This window comes from Neolamprologus multifasciatus, chromosome 2, assembly GCF_963576455.1.
Source record: "Neolamprologus multifasciatus chromosome 2, fNeoMul1.2, whole genome shotgun sequence".
Taxonomy (NCBI): Eukaryota; Metazoa; Chordata; class Actinopteri; order Cichliformes; family Cichlidae; genus Neolamprologus; species Neolamprologus multifasciatus.
In genome coordinates, this window is record NC_140440.1 from 4,456,529 (window position 1) to 4,477,031 (window position 20,503).

Genomic DNA, 20,503 nt, shown 5'->3' on the forward strand with positions numbered 1-20,503 from the left:
ATCCCAAGTGGGCGCTTTTAGTAGGTCCTAGCTGGGTCAAACATGGGAAACACTTAACTTGGTCCAAAATGGGAAACACACGTAGGACCCACTTGGGTTTTCCACCTAGGATAGACATGGGCTAACACAGACATTTAAGGATAGGCTGTTGTTGTGTGCCCCAGGTGGGGCAAAGTGAGGTAATCAATATATGTTTTAGTATCGATGACACAGGTGGGGCCCACCTGGTCAAACAATATGGGTTACACATGGGCAAATGCAAGTCAGAACCTAAAAACATGCCTATGTGGGCCCCATATGGGGCAAAGTGAGGTAATCAATATATATTTTTAGCACTGATGACACAGGTTGGGCCCACCTGGTCAAACTGTATGGGTCCCACATGGGCAAATGCCAGTCAGACCCTGAAAACATGTCTATGTGGGCCCAATATGGGTTATGTTAAGTTAATATGGGCTTATATTTTATGTGGGTTCAGGATTGTTTAGTATATATGGGACCCACTTGGGTTTCTCACATCAAAACCATATGGGCAAAACCAAGTGGAAACATATAGCAGGTCCTTGCTGGGTCAAACATGGGAAAGACTTAACTTGGTCCAAAATGGGAAACACACGTAGGGCCCACTTGGGTTTTCCACCTAAGATAGACATGGGCTAACACAGTCATTTAAGGATAGGCTGTTGTTGTGTGCCCCAGGTGGGGCAAAGTGAGGTAATCAATATATGTTTTAGTATCGATGACACAGGTGGGGCCCACCTGGTCAAACGATATGGGTTACACATGGGCAAATGCAAGTCAGAACCTAAAAACATGCCTATGTGGGCCCCATATGGGGCAAAGTGAGGTAATCAATATATTTCTTTAGCACTGATGACACAGGTGGGGCCCACCTGGTCAAACTGTATGGGTCCCACATGGGCAAATGCCAGTCAGACCCTGAAAACATGTCTATGTGGGCCCCATATAATCTGATACATATCTGATGTTTTCGAAAGCGACTGCTGTTCGAATGGTCATGTCGCATTAACTCCATCTTTTACATCAGTGACACAAGACAGACACCAATTATCAGCGCCCAAGAACACACCGTGAACGCTTCCTGACCATCCCGTGCAGATGTCAGTGAAACTGTTGGGAAGACAACATTGGAGAAACGTGAACATTTTATTTATACTGTATAATCTGCATATTCTGACAGAAATCTGCAAAACTAAAAAGACTGTGGAAGTTGAAAGTTTTGGTTGATCAGGTAAAAGCTCCTCAGTATAAAGCTTACTCTTCAACTTGAGTCCCTAAATTATATAACCAGAAATAATTTATATTTTCTTTGAACTGATGCAAAGGGAATGCGGCTAGGGCTGGGTATCATCACTGATTTCTAGAATCGATTCAATTCCGATTCACAAGGCCCCGAATCGATTCGATCCACGATTCGATTTAATTCGATTCGATTCGATTCACTTTGATTTGAATCTGGGAAATTTTGACAGTCATAAATATTATAATTCAGATCAGTACATTTACATATTTTTGTATCTATAAAAAGGAAGCTGACACACGCAAGACTTTATCAAAGGTGTAAGCGTCACAGCAGATGCCTTTGTGTCAAAGTAGCTGAAGATAAAACACATAAAAACATGAAGGCGATTTTCCTGGCCTGGGATTTTATAAAAATATTCTGCAGTACATCAAAAACGAAAGAAAACCATTAATCAACACATGAACATTACCTCTGAAGTTACAGCGGTTTTATTAGAGACACGGCTAAGCGTTTTGCATTTTGCATAATTTTAAAAAGTTTAAATTTGTTCAGTATTGAACGGCAGAAATTAGGTTTTCTTTTCTGAAGTATATAAAACGAAAAAAAAAAAAAAAACGGCCGACAGCGCTGTAAACAACGGTAGACTTGTGCGTAACAAGCAAGCAAATAATGCAGAGAGAGAGAGAGAGAGAGAGAGAGAGAGATCTGTGCATCGTGATCGAAGCAAAACAGGGCGTGAACACAAAGCGCGGACCCGCCGACAGATCAGAATCAGCGAGCTGTCGGCTTTCAGCCCCGACCGTGAGAAAGGCGACATCTAACTGATTCTGATCCGCGGTTGCGCTGTGTGTTTAAGTCTTTGTGCAGAATCCGTTTTCCTGCTCTCATTTACTGTCTTAGCTGTTTGGTGGTTGTTGAAATTTTATGAGATTTCACCAGAGATTCTGGCATTTCGGACAAAATAAATTTATATTAAAAAATCGATTCAGGATTTTAATGAATCGATTTTACGTTATCCAAGCCAGAATCGATTTTAATCGATAAATCGATTATAAAAACCCACCCCTAAATGCGGCCTTTCCAGCAGTCACGCCTCAACTGTATGGTGTATGGTGTATTGACACTTGAAACTTTTCAAAATAACTTTTCAAAAACTTTTCTATTGTTTATTTAGAAGAGCTTTTAAGTGAGGTGTTGCTATTGTTATCATTATGATATATTCTGTCAATTATACTTTTATTATTATGTTGTTTGATTTTTATGTTATTTGACAATAATTACATATGATTTTTTAAAACATATTAACCATTCCTATACTTAAAAAACTAAGCAAAACTAAAATTTATCTTTTTAGCTTGTGCATGGTTTGCCTTTTAAAATGTTTGTATCAGGCGTAAAATGACTTTTTAAATAAAGTTGTTTTTTAAAGTGAGCGGTTCCTATTGCAACCAGTGTTCGCGGTCTTTTTTGTTTAAATGAGGGAGGAGGGGATTGCGCCGCCTATGAAAAAAACAACTTTTTAAATAAAGTTGTTTTTTAAAGTGAGCGGTTCCTATTGCAACCAGTGTTCGCGGTCTTTTTTGTTTAAATAAGGGAGGAGCAGATTGCGCCGCCTTTGGACTAGTGTGGTCTGTTGTGAGCAGATTTTTCACTCGCTGGTGCCTGGAGTACGTGGAGGACATCGATTATTTAAAGGAATTTAAAACTAACACCAAGGTAAATACTGAAGGTTTGATAAGTTATCATCAATGGTTATTTTATTTGCTTTCTATACTTGTCCTAAACTGTATAAGGGTGAGAGGCATATAACATCCTTAGCTAGCAGGTGAAACTGGGTTAATTTACTGTCATTGTCTTTGGCAAGCATAATTAAAAGTTACTCACAAAACTCCTACTGCCTATATTCTACTTAGTAAAGTACATTTTATCTTATCTTATTCTGTTTCCATAGCACCAATATCTATACAGTTTGTGAATTTACATAATATAATGTACACCGCGGTTTTTTTCTCCCTCTGCAACCAGGTATTTTTAATTAATTCAAAAAGTAATGATTTTTTTATTTTTTAGTACTGTGCTTTAGTGGATTCCCGCTCAGGTAATGCGGCCATTATGCACTACTCAGTAAACAAAATGGCAGTTAGTCATACAGTACCACATGACATACATGTGCTCATGTAAAAATAAAATATAAAGTAAAATATAAAGCTCACTTTATAGGGGTGTATGATATGAGATGATTGTTTAAATTACTGCAGTAGATGCCTGCAGCTTAAATGTTTCATTATCTGAACGTGAACCTACCGGTCACGTCTATGGTAATGTTATATGCATTTATGGTGTGCAAAAAGAAGGGGGGGAGAGAAACACAGCTTTTTCAGCTTAAACACAGCCTGGATCACTCTCTTAGGCTACATCCACACGTACATGAGTAATTTTGAAAACGGACATTTTCTGTTTTCGTTTAAAAAAATGTGTAAACTCGCAAAAGCCAAAAACGAAGGAAAACGCTGCTAGGAACATGCCAAAACAGCAGGTGGCGATATATTCCTAACGTGTGGAAATGTTGGCCAATCAGAAGTCATGAAGCCTCGGTGGGAAAGAGTAAACAAAGATGGAGTCCTATGTGTGGAGGGACAGTAACTGTGTATATGTAAGCATTGAAACACTGCATAGAGTAAAATTAACAGTAATGGTATTTTGTCTAAGTCCGCCATTGTAGAAATTCATTTCACCGAAGCAATAACCTGGCGCAAGGTGTGACGTCAAAAAAGGCACAGACCTTTGATGCAGAGTTTCCTCAGTTTCCCTACATCCACACCTAAAGGCAAAAACGGAGTTTTCGAAAATCTACACCCTGGCATGAGTTTCAAAAAAGTCTCAGCTTTCAGTAACCGAAAATGCCGTTTACGTGTGGACGAAAGGTGAAAACGCACAGAAAAATCTGCGTTTTCAAAAATACCCGTGTATGTGTGGACGTAGCCTTAGATACTGTGCTGTTCCATCTAGTTATTGGTTATTGAAAAATGTTTGGCCAAGGCAGTTATTAATTTAATAAGTAAGTGCAGCTGTTCAGATCAGATGGTGATGTAGGAATATACAGAACATGTTACTATAGCTGAATGCTGTGTAAAACACTAGTATTAAATCTAACTCCCGTTGATGGCTTAATTAATTATTTAATAAATTAAGTCTTTCACTGAATATCCCCCTATGCATAGTTAAGTAGTCTATGTAGCAGTCTACTGCAGGATGTCCAAAGTGCAGCCTGCAGGTCATATGTGCCCCCCTAAGTGATTTTGTGTCATTCAACTGCAAATGAAACATGTTAAAATTTTATAGTGCTTGTACAGCACACAGTTGCTGAAGATAGACAATTAATAATATTTTTATGTTCAGATTTGTTCTGGGATATGTCACCATTTATATATATCTTCCTGTGACTTTAAAGCCTGTCAGCTAGTTAGGTACATTTTTGCACTGCCAGTGTTTGCTGTTGGAGTTGATCAGTTTACCATATAAACACGAACAGTGTAATTAGTAGTTTGAAATGCACTGCAAATTTTGTGCATTAGTAAGTAAATCTCTTATATTGAATTATCCTGGAAAAAATGGAAATGTTTGCAACTTTTTCTTTCTCATGTACTTTCTTTTATTTCCTTATGACATTTAGATTCTTTGGGATCTCAAACACCATCTTTGACACGTAAGTCATTTTCATATTATTTGTATTACTTATTAGCCATATTCAATAGCTTGCACGGATTATTTTGAAAAGTGATGGTTAATGGGACATCTGTGAAAGGACTGCATTACTATTTTTTTTTTTCTTCTGGTAATCGGTATAAATGTTTATTTAGCTGCAGGAGTCAATAACCAATTTCATAATTAGACATCTATTGAAATTTCAATGTTTTGTGCTAACATAATGCCAACAGTGCTCTCTTCACATGTCCCACAACTTTTGCTCTTCCCCTCACAATTGGAGTTCTCTCTGAGCTGCTGCTGTCAGGTGCATCAAAACATTTTACATTCCCTTGTTATTCTAATCTCTATCTGAGTTTAGGACTCCAAACATTCACACCTGCTGTCAGTAACCAGAGCTCACAGGACTGTAAGTAGTGCAGCACATTAAGGTGAATTGAATTGAAATCTGAAATACTTTATAGGAAGGTTTTTACTGATAAAAGTGGTAATAAACATGGTAACCAACAAAAATGCAGGCTTGCCGATTTAAAAAAAAAAGAGAGACAGAAATTACTCCTGTAATCTCTAACAGTTTTTTTTAACAGCAGGTGTGAGCATCCACAGTCGTTACGTTTTGGTAAAGATTTAAAAATAACATAACATTAAACATTAAATAAGTTTGATGGTGTTGACAGCAGCAGCTCAGTGTTAATCAGCTGATGGTGAGGGGAGCAGGAAAGCGTTTTTCGTCATAGTTGTTGGAGTTGTTTAAGATGCTGGTATTCATAGGAAAAAAATTAACTGAGTTGTTTTCCATTCTATAGAAATTGTGTATCTACTTTTTAATAAGTGTTTCTGTTGATGTTCTTAATTATCATGTATTACAGATTTTATTTTTAAGCAACAACATTTTAGCATGCAATCAGAGCATGCCAGTTTTGTAAGCTGTGCACACACAAATAGACTGTTATTTTACAAAATTGATCATTCAGCAAATGTAAATCACTGCAGATTTTTTGTTTTAGGTGCACTGTATGGGCTCAAAATGTGGTCATAAATATTTTGTACTTGTAAATCAGGATTTGTATGTGTAAAAAGAATTTGTGTGTGTGTAAAAAAGATTTGTATGAGTGTAAAAAAAGATTTGTGTGTGGCCAAAAAACCCCTGCACGTTACAAGTACGAATTTTGACCCTATTTTTCTTCCTTTCATCTGATTGCTCAATGTCATGTCAATCACAAATGTAACAATCCAATCAGAAAACAGATGGGTTTGGCTGTCGGAGGGGAGCTTTTTTGAACTGCAGGTCCTTGAAGGGTAACACAGTTTGAAGCAGGAGGATCTCTATATAAATATCTGATAGAAGCTAGGTCCCCTAACTTTCAGCAGCTGTTGAAAGGATAAAGTTGTGGTATATCAGTGGTTAGAAATACCATTATTACTTTAGGATTAGTTTAACACAAAGTCAGGGCTGACCTGGGACCATTGCTGTGAGTCACAGTGCGCAGCATGAAAGTCCTTTCACATCGGATGCAGGATGTGCTGCTAATGCTAACTAAAAGCTAAGGATCCAGAATTTCTTGCGCTGGCTGCTGAACTCTGTGGGTTTTTGAAGCAGCTCTACCTGCACTAGATGCACCTGCTCCTTGTCGTTTCTATCTCTGACTTTATGTCCTCTACAAGAGTTTTTTTTTTTTTTTGGCTAGTTCTTCAAATGTTCAATAAAAACATGTATGCTAATTCATAACGGAGAAAGCTTTGTAATGAAGACTGTAATTTCCAAAACCCTGCCTTCCCCCCTCCCCCCCACAGCGCTGTTGAAAAGGCTGTGGAAGTCCCTGTATTAAGCACGTAGACCTGTGACACAAAAATCACCAAAGTCGGATGACCACAGACTGTTTTCCCTCCTGGTGATGAAGGAAAACGCTGGGCTGGCATGTAAAAGGGCATTTATTCCCTTCAAAGACCTGCAGTTCAAAAAAGCGCCCCTCCAACAGCCAAACCCATCTGTTCTCTGATTGGATTGTCACATTTGTGATTGACATGACATTGACCAATCAGATGAAAGGAAGAAAAATAGGGTCAAAATTCGTACTTGTAACTTGCAGGGTTCTTTTTGGCTAAGTCCACATACAAATCTTTTTTACGCACACACACAAATCTTTTTTACACATACAAATCCTGATTTACAAGTACAAAACTGATTTACAAGTACAACATATTTATGACCACATTTTGAGCCCATAGCACTGTAACAGCTAGAAAGAACTCCTCAAAATTAAAGGCAGAATAGGGAAATACATGGAAATAACCATTTTCCTTCAAGCACATCAGCAAAGTTAAATTGGTATACTTGATAACTGTTATAAGTATCACATGAATATGAATCCCCACAATTATAGATTTTAATTGGGAAGCAACATGCAGATGTACAGGAGGACTATAAACAGCAATTTCTATCACATACAACTCTTTGAGAAAATACCAGCAAGAGTGATAATTTATCACTTGCTGATTTATACATTTTACAGTGTAGATTGATGGAAAATCTCCACTCTGGCTGAAATGTTTTTTACAAACAATGTTTCCACATACAGTGGCTTGCAAAAGTATTCAGCCCCCTTGAACTTTTCCACATTTTGTCACATTACAGCCACAAACATGAATCAAGTTTATTGGAATCCCACGTGAAAGACCAATAGTGGGGATGGTGTGTTCAGAGTGTGTGCAGTGTTAGTTTTCTGCCACACATAGCGTTTTGCATTTTGGCCAAAAAGTTCAATTTTTGGTCTCATCTGACCAGGGCATCTTCTTCCACATGTTTGCTGTGTCCCCCACATGGCTTGTGGCAAACTGCAAATGGGACTTCTTATGATTTTCTTTTAACAATGGCTTTCTTCTTGCCACTCTTCCATAAAGGCCAACTTTGTGCAGTGCACGACTAATAGTTGTCCTATGGACAGATTCCCCCACCTGAGCTATAGATCTCTGCAGCTCATCCAGTGTCACCATGGGCCTCTTGGCTGCATTTCTCTCTTTCTCTGCAGCGCCCTCCTTGTTCGGCCTGTGAGTTTAGGTGGACGGCCTTGTCTTGGTAGGTTTACAGTTGTGCCATACTCCTTCCATTTCTGAATGATGGCTTGAACAGTGCTCCGTGGGATGTTCAAGGCTTGGGAAATCTTTTTGTAGCCTAAGCCTGCTTTGAATTTCTCAATAACTTTATCCCTGACCTGTCTGGTGTGTTCTTTGGACTTCATGGTGTTGTTGCTCCCAATATTCCCTTAGACAACCTCTGAGGCCGTCACAGAGCAGCTGTATTTGTACTGACATTAGATTACACACAGGTGCACTCTATTTAGTCATTAGCACTCATCAGGCAATGTCTATGGGCAACTGACTGCACTCAGACCAAAAGGGTCTTAATAATTACGCACACCCCACTTTGCAGTTATCTATTTGTAAAAAATGTTTGGAATCATGTATGATTTTCGTTCCACTTCTCACGTGTACACCACTTTGTGTTGGTCTTTCACATGGAATTCCAATAAACTTGATTCATGTTTGTGGCTGTAATGTGACAAAATGTGGAAAAGTTCAAGGGGGGCGAATACTTTTGCAAGCCACTGTATTCCTCTTCAGAATATCTTCTGCAATTTTTTGGATTGCCGTATGTGTGAAAATGGCTCACACTTCTATTCTGCACACAATCTTCTGTGTATTTTAGTGAAATGGATTACCTTCTTGCCAAATCACGGACGAGGAGAAGGAGAATTAAAGAGTTCAGCAGCATTTACAGAGCCTTGCTTTAGATGCTGTGGAACTTGCAGAGAAGGCCGTGGACCAGGCTTTGCAATACACTGAAGATGTGGCGAACAAACATTCGACTGTGGATGAAGCAGTGGAAAATATTGAAGATATAGAAAATAAAGATGAGACTATAAACAAGGCAGAGGACAATGTAGAGGAATATTCGAGTAACAGCTTGGATGAAGATTTACCTCTGGATTTTAATAGTAATGACTTTTACATGGATAGTGAAGCGGATGACGAACAAAACTGTGACTTTCCTGATGGGGAGTCAAACTCTGATGCTAAGAGGAAACTTGCTGAATGGGCAGCAAACCGAAATGTGTCTCATTCTGTGTTGTCAGAGCTCTTAACCATACTTTTGGAGCTTGGTCTAGATTTGCCAAAGGATCCCAGAACTTTGCTCAGTACATTAAAAGACTGTGAAGTGAAACAGATTGGCAGGGGAAGTTACTACCATTTTGGTCTTGAAAGTGCAGTATTGTCAGAACTGAAAATGATAAATCAACATGAACTGAAAACTGATACATTAACCATTCGTGTTAATGTTGATGGTTTGCCTCTCTATAAGAGCTCTAATATGCAACTGTGGCCTATTTTAGGTAAGATAGTTGAACTGCCACAAGCAAATGTTTTCATGATAGGTATATATGCTGGTCCCTGCAAACCTGAGTCGGTGAACGACTACATGCATGAATTTATAGAAGATGTAAAAAAGGTCACAAAAACTGGTATTGTTTTTAATGGAAAACACTTCAATGTACCCCTTCCAGATGCTTTTATCTGTGACACCCCAGCTAGAGCTTATTTAAAATGCATCAAAGGTCATGGTGGCTACAGTTCTTGTGAGCGCTGTACACAGTATGGTGTTTATGTTGATGGGAAAGTTATTTTTCCAGATATGGATTCAAGTCTCAGATCAGATTCTCAGTTTGAAGAAATGTTAGATGAAGATCACCACAACTCCAAATCACCTCTTCAAGAGCTAGGCATTGGCATGGTTTCAGCCTTTCCCTTAGACTATATGCATTTAATTTGCTTGGGTATTGTACGTAAATTACTTGCCCTGTGGATTAAGGGACCATTGCAGTGTTGGGTTCCTTCTTCTACTCTGTCTGCCATTTCTGATCACTTAAAACAGTGTAGGCAAAGTCTGCCACGCACGTTTTCCAGAAAGCCACGGTCCCTAATGGAGTACAGACAATGGAAAGCTACAGAATTAAGACAATTTTTGTTGTATACTGGACCAGTTGTGCTTTTCCAGAAACTGTGCAATCCACAGTACAAGAACTTCCTGGTTTTGTCATCTGCTATGAGGATACTTTTGTCTCCTTTGTGTAAAGAGTACTGTTATTATGCAAAAAATTTATTAAGATGCTTTGTTGCCAACTTTGCTAAGATTTATGGGACTAAATTCTTAGTTAACAATACACACAGTCTTTTGCACCTAGCAGATGATGCTAAAAAGTATGGCCCTCTGGATTTGGTTTCATGTTTTCCATTTGAGAATTATTTGGGACAGTTAAAAAAGATGGTGAGAAGACCACAGGATCCTGTACAGCAAATTGTCAGACGAGTTTGTGAAAAGCAATTGTATGCTCACAGGTCTTGCAAAATGCCAGAGGGTGTACTCACACAACCACATACATCTGGACCTATGATGACTGAATTTTTGGTCCATCATTCTTTTCAGTACAAGATGTACAGACATGGAAATCAAATAATCTCCACCTCCAATGGAACAAATTGTTTTGATCTTGAAGGCAAAGTTGCAGTTGTGCAGAACATTGTGCTGTTCATCGGAGAAATACATGTTTTGTATGAACTGTTTGAGACTGGAACAGCGTTTTTTAACTACCCTATTGATTCAACATCTCTGGGTGTACATTTGTTGTCAAAACTGTCAGGTCATCTTGCTAGTGCTCCTGTAACTAAATTTACAAAACCAATTATTTTGTTACCTTTTCGTAATGCATTTGTAGCTTTGCCTCAGCTACACAGCATGTAACTTAATGGCGTTTACAGGATGTCTTCATTCAGTGTGGTCGAGTTTGTGGATGAAGTTGACTCTGATGGCTGCAAGAAGGTAGACATCATTCCATCAGAGTGGTTCCATGACGCAGAGAGAAAATTATGCTGGTGGCCTCCTGCCTCATTAGTGAATGTGACAAAGGCTGTAAAGGAAGGAACACCACCAACCAGCAACTGGATACTCTGCAATGTCCGTGTCATGGGAAATGCAGGTAAGTTTGACTTTATTTGTACACTACATCTGTATTTCCTTTTCTTTAAAAGTTTATACATGAACATTTTATTTTACTTGGAGGCTTTTGAAAATGTAAGGCCCTGTATTATTGTATGTTTCTGTTCTGTGTCCTGTGTACTGTTTGTTTGTATATGTGTTTTCTGGCTGCTGTTACAACCAAATTTCCCCTTGTGGGACAATTAAAGGATTATTCTGTTCTATTCTACTGGAAACCGTTTTTTCATTGTCATTGTTTTTGTAGATTTATTTCTTCTTTACATTTTATCTTACATGTTGTATTCTGTACAATTTATGTTATAGCAACTTATGCAAATGCCAGGGCAAAGTTGCATCAAGCAGAGTATTCATCAGACTTGACGGACAATGAGAATGGCATAAGAAAAAGAAAGTAAGTGGTACTAGCATACAAACAAGATGAAGTTTATTTCCTTCTGAAACAGTGTCATAAATGTTCTGTGCTTAACCTTTCTAGGCCAAGTGTTAAACTGATGAAGAATCAACTGAGCAGCCACACTGAATCAAGTGAGCCTTCTGATTCAGATGAAGAACTTCCACCCACGCCTCCAGAACAACTCCTTAAGCGACCCTCTGGAAAAAACAATAGTATAGTCGCCAGCCCCGCTGCCCGGAGTGTCTCCAGCCCCGCTGCCCGGAGTGTCTCCAGCCCCGCTGCCCGGAGTGTCTCCAGCCCCGCTGCCCGGAGTGCCGCCAGCCCCGCTGACCAGAGTGTCTCCAGCCCCGCTGCCCGGAGTGCCGCCAGCCCCACTTGTGAAGCCATGTTCTCGAAAGTACTTGCCATTTTAGAGGAAGTGAAGGAGACTCAACTGGTTCATAGCAAGATGTTAAATGCCTTGCTGAAGCAGAAAAATGGTTCAGTTACGGAGGTCCCTGAAGGGGTTGTTTTACCTCTTAAAACCCAAGACGATGTTGAGGCTCTTAATGGAAAACTGGAGGACTCCAGTCTCATGTCTGCTGTAGTAAGTTTTTTTTTTCCTCCCCATTCTGCTTGCCACTGTTCTTTATACAGTAGTCAGAAAACATTCTTTGATATATTTTCTGAAACACATTCTCCTTCATGATTTTTTTTTTGTATACAGCACAATTGGTTTCATTTAACACAGCAAGTCTTACTGGTCCTGAGGCAGCAAAGCAGGCCAGAGACCATCACATCTGCTACCATGCCTTTCTGTTGCTATGATTTTTTTTTTTTCTGAGATGTTACTTTTATACCACATGTTTACCTTCCAGAAAGTTACATTTTTTTATTCTAATGAAGCATTTGGTTCTGACTTTGATAACGGATAGATTTCTTATTTTTGTTCTGCTATGATAGTTTATGCAAATTCTGGCCAGTTCCTATTTATTTTAACCCTTTAGCCCCCAACCCGTCGCCGATGACAGGTTTTTCCAACCTGTCTCTTCCAACCAGAGCTCTACCAGGGGCCCAACACGGCTGGACTTATTTAGAAGAAAAGAGATGCCCAAAAACAAACCACAGGGCCAAAGGTCACAAAATTGTTTTCGTTCTGTTTTACAATTAATAATTCAAATTGCCTATTCTAAATCTTTTATTCATGTACATTATGAGTGCCTTTTTCAGTTAAAAAAAACTGTAAAATTTCAAGTTTGTTTTTTGCCCTTTTCTGTTATTAATCCCCGATTACACTCTTATAGTATACTGTAGAGAAAAAAAACTACCAGATGTGGAAAGTAGAAGTAATCCTGAAAAAAGGGATAAAAGCACACACTCTCACAGCTGATTTTATGACACTTTTACAGCTAAATCAACAAAATATTCACAGGTGTCCTGCTTAACATTATGGATAAATGATAAAGGGGTAAGGAATAGGGGTGGGTTTTGATTATAGACTTATCAAATAAAACCCATTTTAGTTTGGAGAAAGTAAATGAGAGCAGGCACACGCATTCTGCACAAAGATGTAAACACAAAGCGCGGACCCGCCGACGGATCAGAATCAGTGAGATGTGGCCTTTCTCAGCCGACGGCACTTTGTGTTTTTTGTGTTAGATTCTGAAGCTGCAGGTTTTATCTTTCTCCAAACAATATTGACTGAACCAACAGCAAAAGAAGATCCAAACTACACTGAAAATTCCGCTTCACGTAAACATCGTCATGAATTCCCTCTTACTTTTGCTTGGTTTTGGTTTTCCACCATGGTGGTGGTTTTCCAGGCTGCTGAACAAATTTTAACTTTTTAAAATTATGCAAAATTGCAAAATGTCTCTAATAAAACCTTTAACTTTGCTCTGCTTCACTTCAGCAGCATCAGGTAATGTTCAGATGTTGATTAATTATTTTCTTTCGTTTTTGATCTACTGCAGAATATTTGTAAGGTCATCTGCTATAAAATCCCAGGCCAGAAAATCGGCTTCATGTTTTACTGTGTTTTATCCTCAGTTACTTTGATACAAAGGCATCTGCTGTGATGCTTACACTTTTGATAAAGTCTCACAAATGTCAGCTTTCTTTTATAGATATAAAAATATGGAAATGTACTGATACGTGATCAGGTGATAGTATTTATGACTGTCTGAGACAAAAGTTCTCCGAATCGAATCGATTTGGGACCTTGTGAATCTGAATCAAATCGACTCTAGAAATCTAGAACCCAGCCCTATTAAGGAACTTCAATTAAATTTTTAACAGTTTAGCTTGTGTTACTACCATATTTTTTTATATATATATATATTTTATCTCCACACAATTAACATTAAGTAATATGTAAAGCGTCCATTTATCCTCCATTCCTGGTCCATTATCTTAAGCTTAGGCTGCTCCCCCCTGCGACCCAATCCGGTACTAAGTAGAGAGGCCCAGACTTTGCTCTCTCCAGTCACTTGGCCCTACTCCTCCAGCGGAATCCCAAGGCATTTCCAGGCCAGCTGAGAAACATAGTCCCTCTAGCATGTCCTGGGTGTTCCTCTGGGTCTCTTCCTGGTTGGATGTGCCCAAAACACCTCCCCAGGGAGGCATCCTACCCAGATGCCAGTATCTAATCTGTCCTTTTTGTATGTTCCCCTCAGGTTGCCATGGTAGCAGATATAGGGGGAACAAGTGTAGATGATGCTACAAGGAGAATGATGAAATTCCTCATATCACCCGAGCTTGCCGTGGAGTACAACTTGCTTGGCCGACATGGGAAGAAAAAGTTCCGAGATTTGCGCCTCTTTAATGTTGTGTATGGTAAGTTAGTTTCACTTGAGACACTTTTTTTAAATAAAGTGTTTGAAAGTGTAAGTGAGATTGGTTATTGTGCCATCTTATATATTTGAGGCAAGAAAGTGAAATAAACATTGTTCTTTGTAAATCATCACCAAAGGAAGTAAGCTACGGTTACCTTTACTTTGGCTTACCCATTTTTCTTCTTCATTTGCAGAGGCACTGAAGAAGAATTCTTTGACTGCAAAAGTCAACCTGCAGGAAGCAGAGAAAGCTCTCTCTAAATGGTTCACTGGCGCTAGAGACAGAGGAGGACTGAGGGCTGCTAGGGGACAAAATAGACTAACGGCTCTGTAAAAAAACATAACAGACACCCCTGCTGATTCAAGACAAGGTTCTGGGTTTCCCTTTTTTTTTCCCATGTTGCTACAGTTCCAACTCTAAGCAATTTGAATGTAGTTTGACATTTCTAGTTTTTTAAGTTCACACTCCTTGGAATACAGTTACTTAAACCCACAGTTGTGGGACAAAATAAATGTGAACAAAATGTGTTTTGTGTCCCCTCTTGATGTTTCTGTTTGCAGTCAGCTTTAATATTTTTAGTGTCTTTGTGTCACAGAAGCCGTATTGGCCGTCTGTTAAATTGATTTTGTGGCTGTTTTTCTACATGGGACGCGCCCAGTGCCAGAAATTAGCCAATTCAAACAAGAAGTAAGATGCAACTACAGAACCCACTGATAATGCCATTCCAACTTTTTAGCTCATGTTTTCCTCATGTTGTACACACTAAGAACTAGAAAAATGGGGCCTGGGTGGGTTTCTGTGTACTTTGCCCAGTTTGGGTCCATTTAGTTCCCAGATTTTACCAATATAACACCAAGAAGGGCTTATAAAATGGGGCCATTATGGAACCCGCGGACAATCCCACTTAAAACCCACTTTTTAGCCTATGTGGAACCCACATGGTACCCACAAAAAACTTGAAAGGTGGGGCCCGGGTGGGTTTTTGTGTACTTTGCCCAGTTGGGGGCCATTTAGTTCCTAGGTTTTGCCAATATAACACCAAGATGGGCTTATAAAATGGGGCCATTATGGAACCCGCGGACAATCCCACTTAAAACCCACTTTTTAGCCCATGTGGTGCCCACATGGTACCCACAAAAAACTTGAAAGATGGGGCCTGGGTGGGTTTCTGTGTATGTCGCCCAGTTGGGGCCCATTTAGGTCCTAGATTTTACCAATATAACACCAAGATGGGCTTATAAAATGGGGCCATTATGGAACCCGCGGACAATCCCACTTAAAACCCACTTTTTAGCCCATGTGGTGCCCACATGGTACCCACAAAAAACTTGAAAGATGGGGCCTGGGTGGGTTTCTGTGTATGTCGCCCAGTTGGGGCCCATTTAGGTCCTAGATTTTACCAATATAACACCAAGATGGGCTTATAAAATGGGGCCATTATGGAACCCGCGGACAATCCCACTTAAAACCCACTTTTTAGCCCATGTGGTGCCCACATGGTACCCACAAAAAACTTGAGAGATGGGGCCCGGGTGGGTTTCTGTGTATGTTGCCCAGTTGGGGCCCATTTAGTTCCTAGATTTTACCAATATAACACCTATATGGGCATTTAACATGGGGCCATTACGGAACCCGCGGACAATCCTATATGGGGCCCATTTTTCAGCCCATTTCCAAACCATATGGGCCCCACATATAAATGTTGGCTGGGATGTGTGTATGGTTTGTGTATTTATAGACAAGCACTCATATTTATTCAAATAGTTTAAAAAAAAAAAAAAAAAAGTTCCTTTACCTGTTACTACCACACACCAAATCCGGTTGTTGATACTTGCTGGCTTGTGTAGCCACTAGGTAACAAAAGCTCAACACTGCGCCCAGCATCCTGGAGCACTTCTGTTGTCTTTTGTACGTGATTCTGAGTTTTTACGTGTTTTGGAGTTTGTACGTGCTTTGTCTCTAAGGTCCACCATAAATATACTTTATTTATTCACTCCACATAAAATGTAATAAATAAATCATATAATACAAAAAAACAACTATTTACATTTCAACTTTTAACTATTTAAATTTTCAGCTTTTTCCTTTTAAACAAATTTAACGTGAAACAACACAAAACACTGCAAACCACAACACAATTAAATATAAATTAAAATATTAAAACAAAAAGAAGATGCACATTCTCTGTCATATTGGCCTGCATGATTTCTGAAACCTTTATCATCTGCAACTGAAAATAGTGGATGATTACTATACCTTTCTAATGTGACGTTGTTGTCCCTCGCTCTCTTTCTCTCTGGCTCTGTTCCTGTGCTACTGCGAGTGTAACTAACGCCCCTCCCCCCTCTGCCCAGCGCAAAGTACAGGCCGCGCATGAGGAGTTTACGGAAAAAAGGGCGAGTGAGAGGGTGAGAGAAAGAAAAAAAAAAACAACTCACGGCTCCCAATAAGGAGCCGGCTCGCGTCGTTCACTTCAACGAGCCGGCTCTAAGAGCCATTTCGTTCGCGAACGACCCATCACTACTAGGTAACAAAAGCTCAACACTGCGCCCAGCATCCTGGAGCACTTCTGTTGTCTTTTGTATGTGCTTCTGAGTTTTTACGTGTTTTAGAGTTTGTACATGCTTAGGAGTTTGTACGTGTTTTGGAGTTTGTACGTGCTTTGTCTCTAAGGTCCACCATAAATATACTTTATTTATTCACTCCACATAAAATGTAATAAATAAATCATATAATACAAAAAAACAACTATTTACATTTTAAACTTTTAACTATTTAAATTTTCAGCTTTTTCCTTTTAAACAAATTTAACGTGAAACAACACAAAACACTGCAAACCACAACACATTTAAATATAAATTAAAATATTAAAACAAAAAGAAGATGCACATTCTCTGTCATATGGGCCTGCATGATTTCTGAATCCTTTATCATCTGCAACTGAAAATAGTGGATGATTACTATACCTTTCTAATGTGACGTTGTTGTCCCTCGCTCTCTTTCTCTCTGGCTCTGTTCCTGTGCTACTGCGAGTGTAACTAACGCCCCTCCCCCCTCTGCCCAGCGCAAAGTACAGGCCGCGCGTGCGGAGTTTAGCGGAAAAAAGGGCGAGAGAGAGGGTGAGAGAAAGAGAAAAACCTCAGGGCTCCCAATAAGGAGCCGGCTCGCGTCGTTCACTTCAAAGATTCGACTCTAAGAGCCATTTCGTTCGCGAACGACCCATCACTACCGTACAGTGGTGATTGCGGTTGCACTGTGGTAGACTGGTGTTCAGTGTAACAGGCATCAAATGAAATGTAAGCTTATGAGGCAGTCACTGAATTCCACCTTTATACTATTTTATACTATCTAATGCAATCAGCTGTGAAAGCGCATTAAACAGTTGGTAGGTTATATCTTACAGAATTTAGTTAGCTAAATCCAGAAAGATCAGCTCAGTTCAGGTGATCCCAGCCTGTGCACACAGAAACTCTACAGGAGCTCACAACAGAAGTTACTTCTGAGTGAGTATTTTCCACACGCTGCTCCGCTACAAATAACCGGGCTTCCCCCACCTGCTAAATCCCACTTTAACCCCTGAATATACTCATGATTTTGTTTAGCTGTGGAGGCAAAATGACTCATTTACAATGTAAGCAACAGGAAATAGAGCTACTTTTTATTCCCTTTCCTTTTCTCTGCTTGTGTTCCACATAACAGATGTTCATGCAGAGTGAATTCAATAGATTTAAAATTCAAGTTTGTATTCCCTTAATGTTGTTTGTCTGGAACAGGTCTCTCTCTTTCAAATGAGCCGTTGGGTGTCAATGGGACTACCTGTATGAATATAGTTCAAGAAATTAGATTTTTATTAAAAAAATAATACGGAGTTTTCGATTTAACTTTGCACAAAATAACAGCTACAGATGTCCTCCAACGAGCTGCTTTTTACTTTGGGGACATTTCAGAGCCTGTCATTTTTTCGCTTCTATTTAAGCAAAGAAGTAAAACCAGTACTTCAGTTTTTTAACACAAGTATCCGCACTTCTACTTAAGCGAAGGATGTCTGTGCCAATCCTGTATGTAATTCAGCTCTTTAAACTGAATCGGCGCATAAAGGTATTCAGCATGGCCACTTGGGCTGCCAGATGCTGCCGTTTTATGTTGTTAACTTTGATTAAATTTCACTCTGAGTGTGTTTTTGCTTTTTTCTTAAAACTTGCTAGCCGGTGCTACTATTATCAGCTAACGTCAGCGCTCACTCCTCAAATAATCTTTGAGTTTTTTTGTTTTTCTTTAACGAGTAAATAATTTAGAAACACCAGCAACATGACAACTAAAGTCCAGAGACCAGTGAGTACCACTGAGGCTAACTGCTCTGCCCGAACCTGTCTACTCTGTTTGTTCAGTATCTTATCCAATAACCTAAAATATCACTTCAGATAAAGTCAGAGTGCCACGGTTGTTATCTCCAGTTATTTGTGCGCCACTTAATACCTCTGAAGATTTCCTTGGTTACTTATTTATTTTCTTACCTTCCCCTTTCTTTAAGTCATGACGACTTTGTAATTAATGATGGCAAAAAGTGACAAACGCAGAATTACTGCACACAATCGGTAAGCTGAAACTGCACTCCTGTCTTTCATAGTTAATTGAAGGCAATTATGAATAAGTTGTATTGGTCTTAATGGACATTTTATTTATTTTAAACTTGAAGGTTTGCTGTGCAGACTCATCTCTTACTGACAGTTCAAGTGTCTTAATTATTATAATAGGAATTAAGAATAATTAGTCACTGTTTTTAAAAATAAATGCTAAAATTGAGTTTTTTGCAGTGGCCTTAAAACCAAGTGTCACATGCACTAAGTACCAAATATAAGCATGCCAACACATGACACGATAACATACCTGCAAACATGAACACGTTGGCACTGTCACTGCATTTTGCTCAAAGAACCACAGGGTCTGAGTGCAGCTTCACACAGCTCTCCAATCCTAAGAGACAATTCCACAAATGGCTACACATCCAGAAATATTTACCTCCTCTCTGTGCGCGCACGCACACACACGCACCGCTCAGCCCCACCCTGCCTTTGAGTCCTCACTGTGGAGAAAACGGAGGCTGAGAACGAGCAATTACTCTGCAGAAGTTGTGGGACGAAGGCGGCAGATAAAACGCTGCTCTTCATCTCGCTGCTGTGTGGAACGCGTAATTAGGTGGCTGCTGGGAGGCTCTCTGCTGCTCTCCCCTCGCCATCGGGCTTTGAAACCCTGGAGGACAGCGGAACGTGTTCTCCTCCCACGGACACGGTGCCTCGGTGCAGCTCTGTCCCCATTCTCTATGTGCGACACGTAGAGCTGCACGGGCTTGCCTCATGTTTCTCAACGGCGCACGTTGAATTATTTCTGCGCAGAGACGGCCTCTGGCCAACACAGCCTGTTACCTGTTAAACAAAAACGCTGTTGTTGGTGGAATCGATACCTGCAAAGACAGCAAAATGCAGCTGCTTCTCCGGGAGCAAACACTGAGTGAAATGCCCAGGGTGTGTGTGTGTGTGTGTGTCAGAGGGTTTAAAATATTCAGCTGCTTGGTTTGTTCAGGCGTTTCATCCAGTTTGCATCAGAAAAGTGGATTTGAAAATGAGCCGTGTGACACAAGGTCAAAGGAGGCACACGGAGAATCTGCATGTGAAACCAGATTAGGATTAGAGCTGCTTTAAAGTCATTTCACACATTACAGAGAATGTAAAGCTGACCCGTGTTATTATATCATGAAAATCATTTCTCAGGATGCACACGTCAGGGAAAGATGGGATTTTGTTCCTGTGTGTTGCAGTTAATGTCAAATGGCACATCAATAAACACTGTTTTATTTTTCCCCAAGCAGTTCTTTTTATTTATACTTCATTCAGCGTGACTCAGATCTACTGCAGTCCAATGATCTGAAAATAGGTAATTCTTATCATTCTGTCAGGGACAAGCCAGATTGTGTTTCTCAGCCCAGAGATGACGACTTAAAGGACACCGATCCTGTATTTATTATATTTATAAAATCGTGAAATATCCTGGTAAAACTCTAAGAAAGAAAAAAGTCAGGGTCTCAATATTTTTAATGATTTGGATAAAACTGCCAGGGATCAATTTAATCACACATCAGATTAAACTGAATGCCTGAAAACTAAAATGTTAATAAAATGGTACAAGAACAAACATTTTTTTCTCTCTATCTAGATTAGTACTGACTCAGTGTGTTACATCAGGGTTTATAAAATTTTATGGCAAATGTAACATTATC

General features: G+C 39.6%; 2 protein-coding genes across 3 annotated transcripts; both read left to right on the top strand.

The window, feature by feature from the left end:
* Positions 1-2,902: 2,902 nt before the first annotated feature.
* On the top strand, positions 2,903-10,786 carry LOC146523863 (uncharacterized). The gene is made up of 3 exons (XM_085181538.1): positions 2,903-2,980; positions 4,938-4,970; positions 8,676-10,786. The coding sequence occupies exon 3, from the start codon at positions 8,979-8,981 to the stop codon at positions 10,764-10,766; it is 1,788 nt and encodes a 595-aa protein (XP_085037664.1). The 5' UTR covers positions 2,903-2,980; positions 4,938-4,970; positions 8,676-8,978; the 3' UTR covers positions 10,767-10,786.
* On the top strand, positions 2,906-15,944 carry LOC146523864 (uncharacterized). 2 transcript variants are annotated; one of them, XM_085181560.1, is made up of 7 exons: positions 2,906-2,980; positions 4,938-4,970; positions 10,784-11,001; positions 11,325-11,412; positions 11,497-12,001; positions 14,070-14,229; positions 14,423-15,944. In XM_085181560.1, exons 3-7 carry the CDS (start codon positions 10,785-10,787, stop codon positions 14,560-14,562), a joined length of 1,110 nt encoding a protein of 369 aa, XP_085037686.1. In that variant the 5' UTR covers positions 2,906-2,980; positions 4,938-4,970; position 10,784; the 3' UTR covers positions 14,563-15,944. The 2 variants fall into 2 exon arrangements, with proteins under 2 accessions (XP_085037686.1, XP_085037677.1); XM_085181551.1 differs by lacking the exon at positions 2,906-2,980 and having other exon boundaries at positions 4,833-4,970.
* The last annotated feature ends 4,559 nt before the right edge of the window (positions 15,945-20,503 follow it).

What these genes read in the sequence shown, in the direction of transcription:
- LOC146523864 (XM_085181551.1), top strand. Translation starts at nt 4,876, where the DNA reads ATGGAAATGTTTGCAACTTTTTCTTTCTCATGTACTTTCTTTTATTTC. An exon ending in TCAAACACCATCTTTGACAC is followed by an intron (nt 4,971 to 10,783) that starts GTAAGTCATTTT and finishes TGGCGTTTACAG; the next exon opens with GATGTCTTCATTCAGTGTGG. An exon ending in CCGTGTCATGGGAAATGCAG is followed by an intron (nt 11,002 to 11,324) that starts GTAAGTTTGACT and finishes TTTATGTTATAG; the next exon opens with CAACTTATGCAAATGCCAGG.
- LOC146523863 (XM_085181538.1), top strand. Translation starts at nt 8,979, where the DNA reads ATGGATAGTGAAGCGGATGACGAACAAAACTGTGACTTTCCTGATGGG.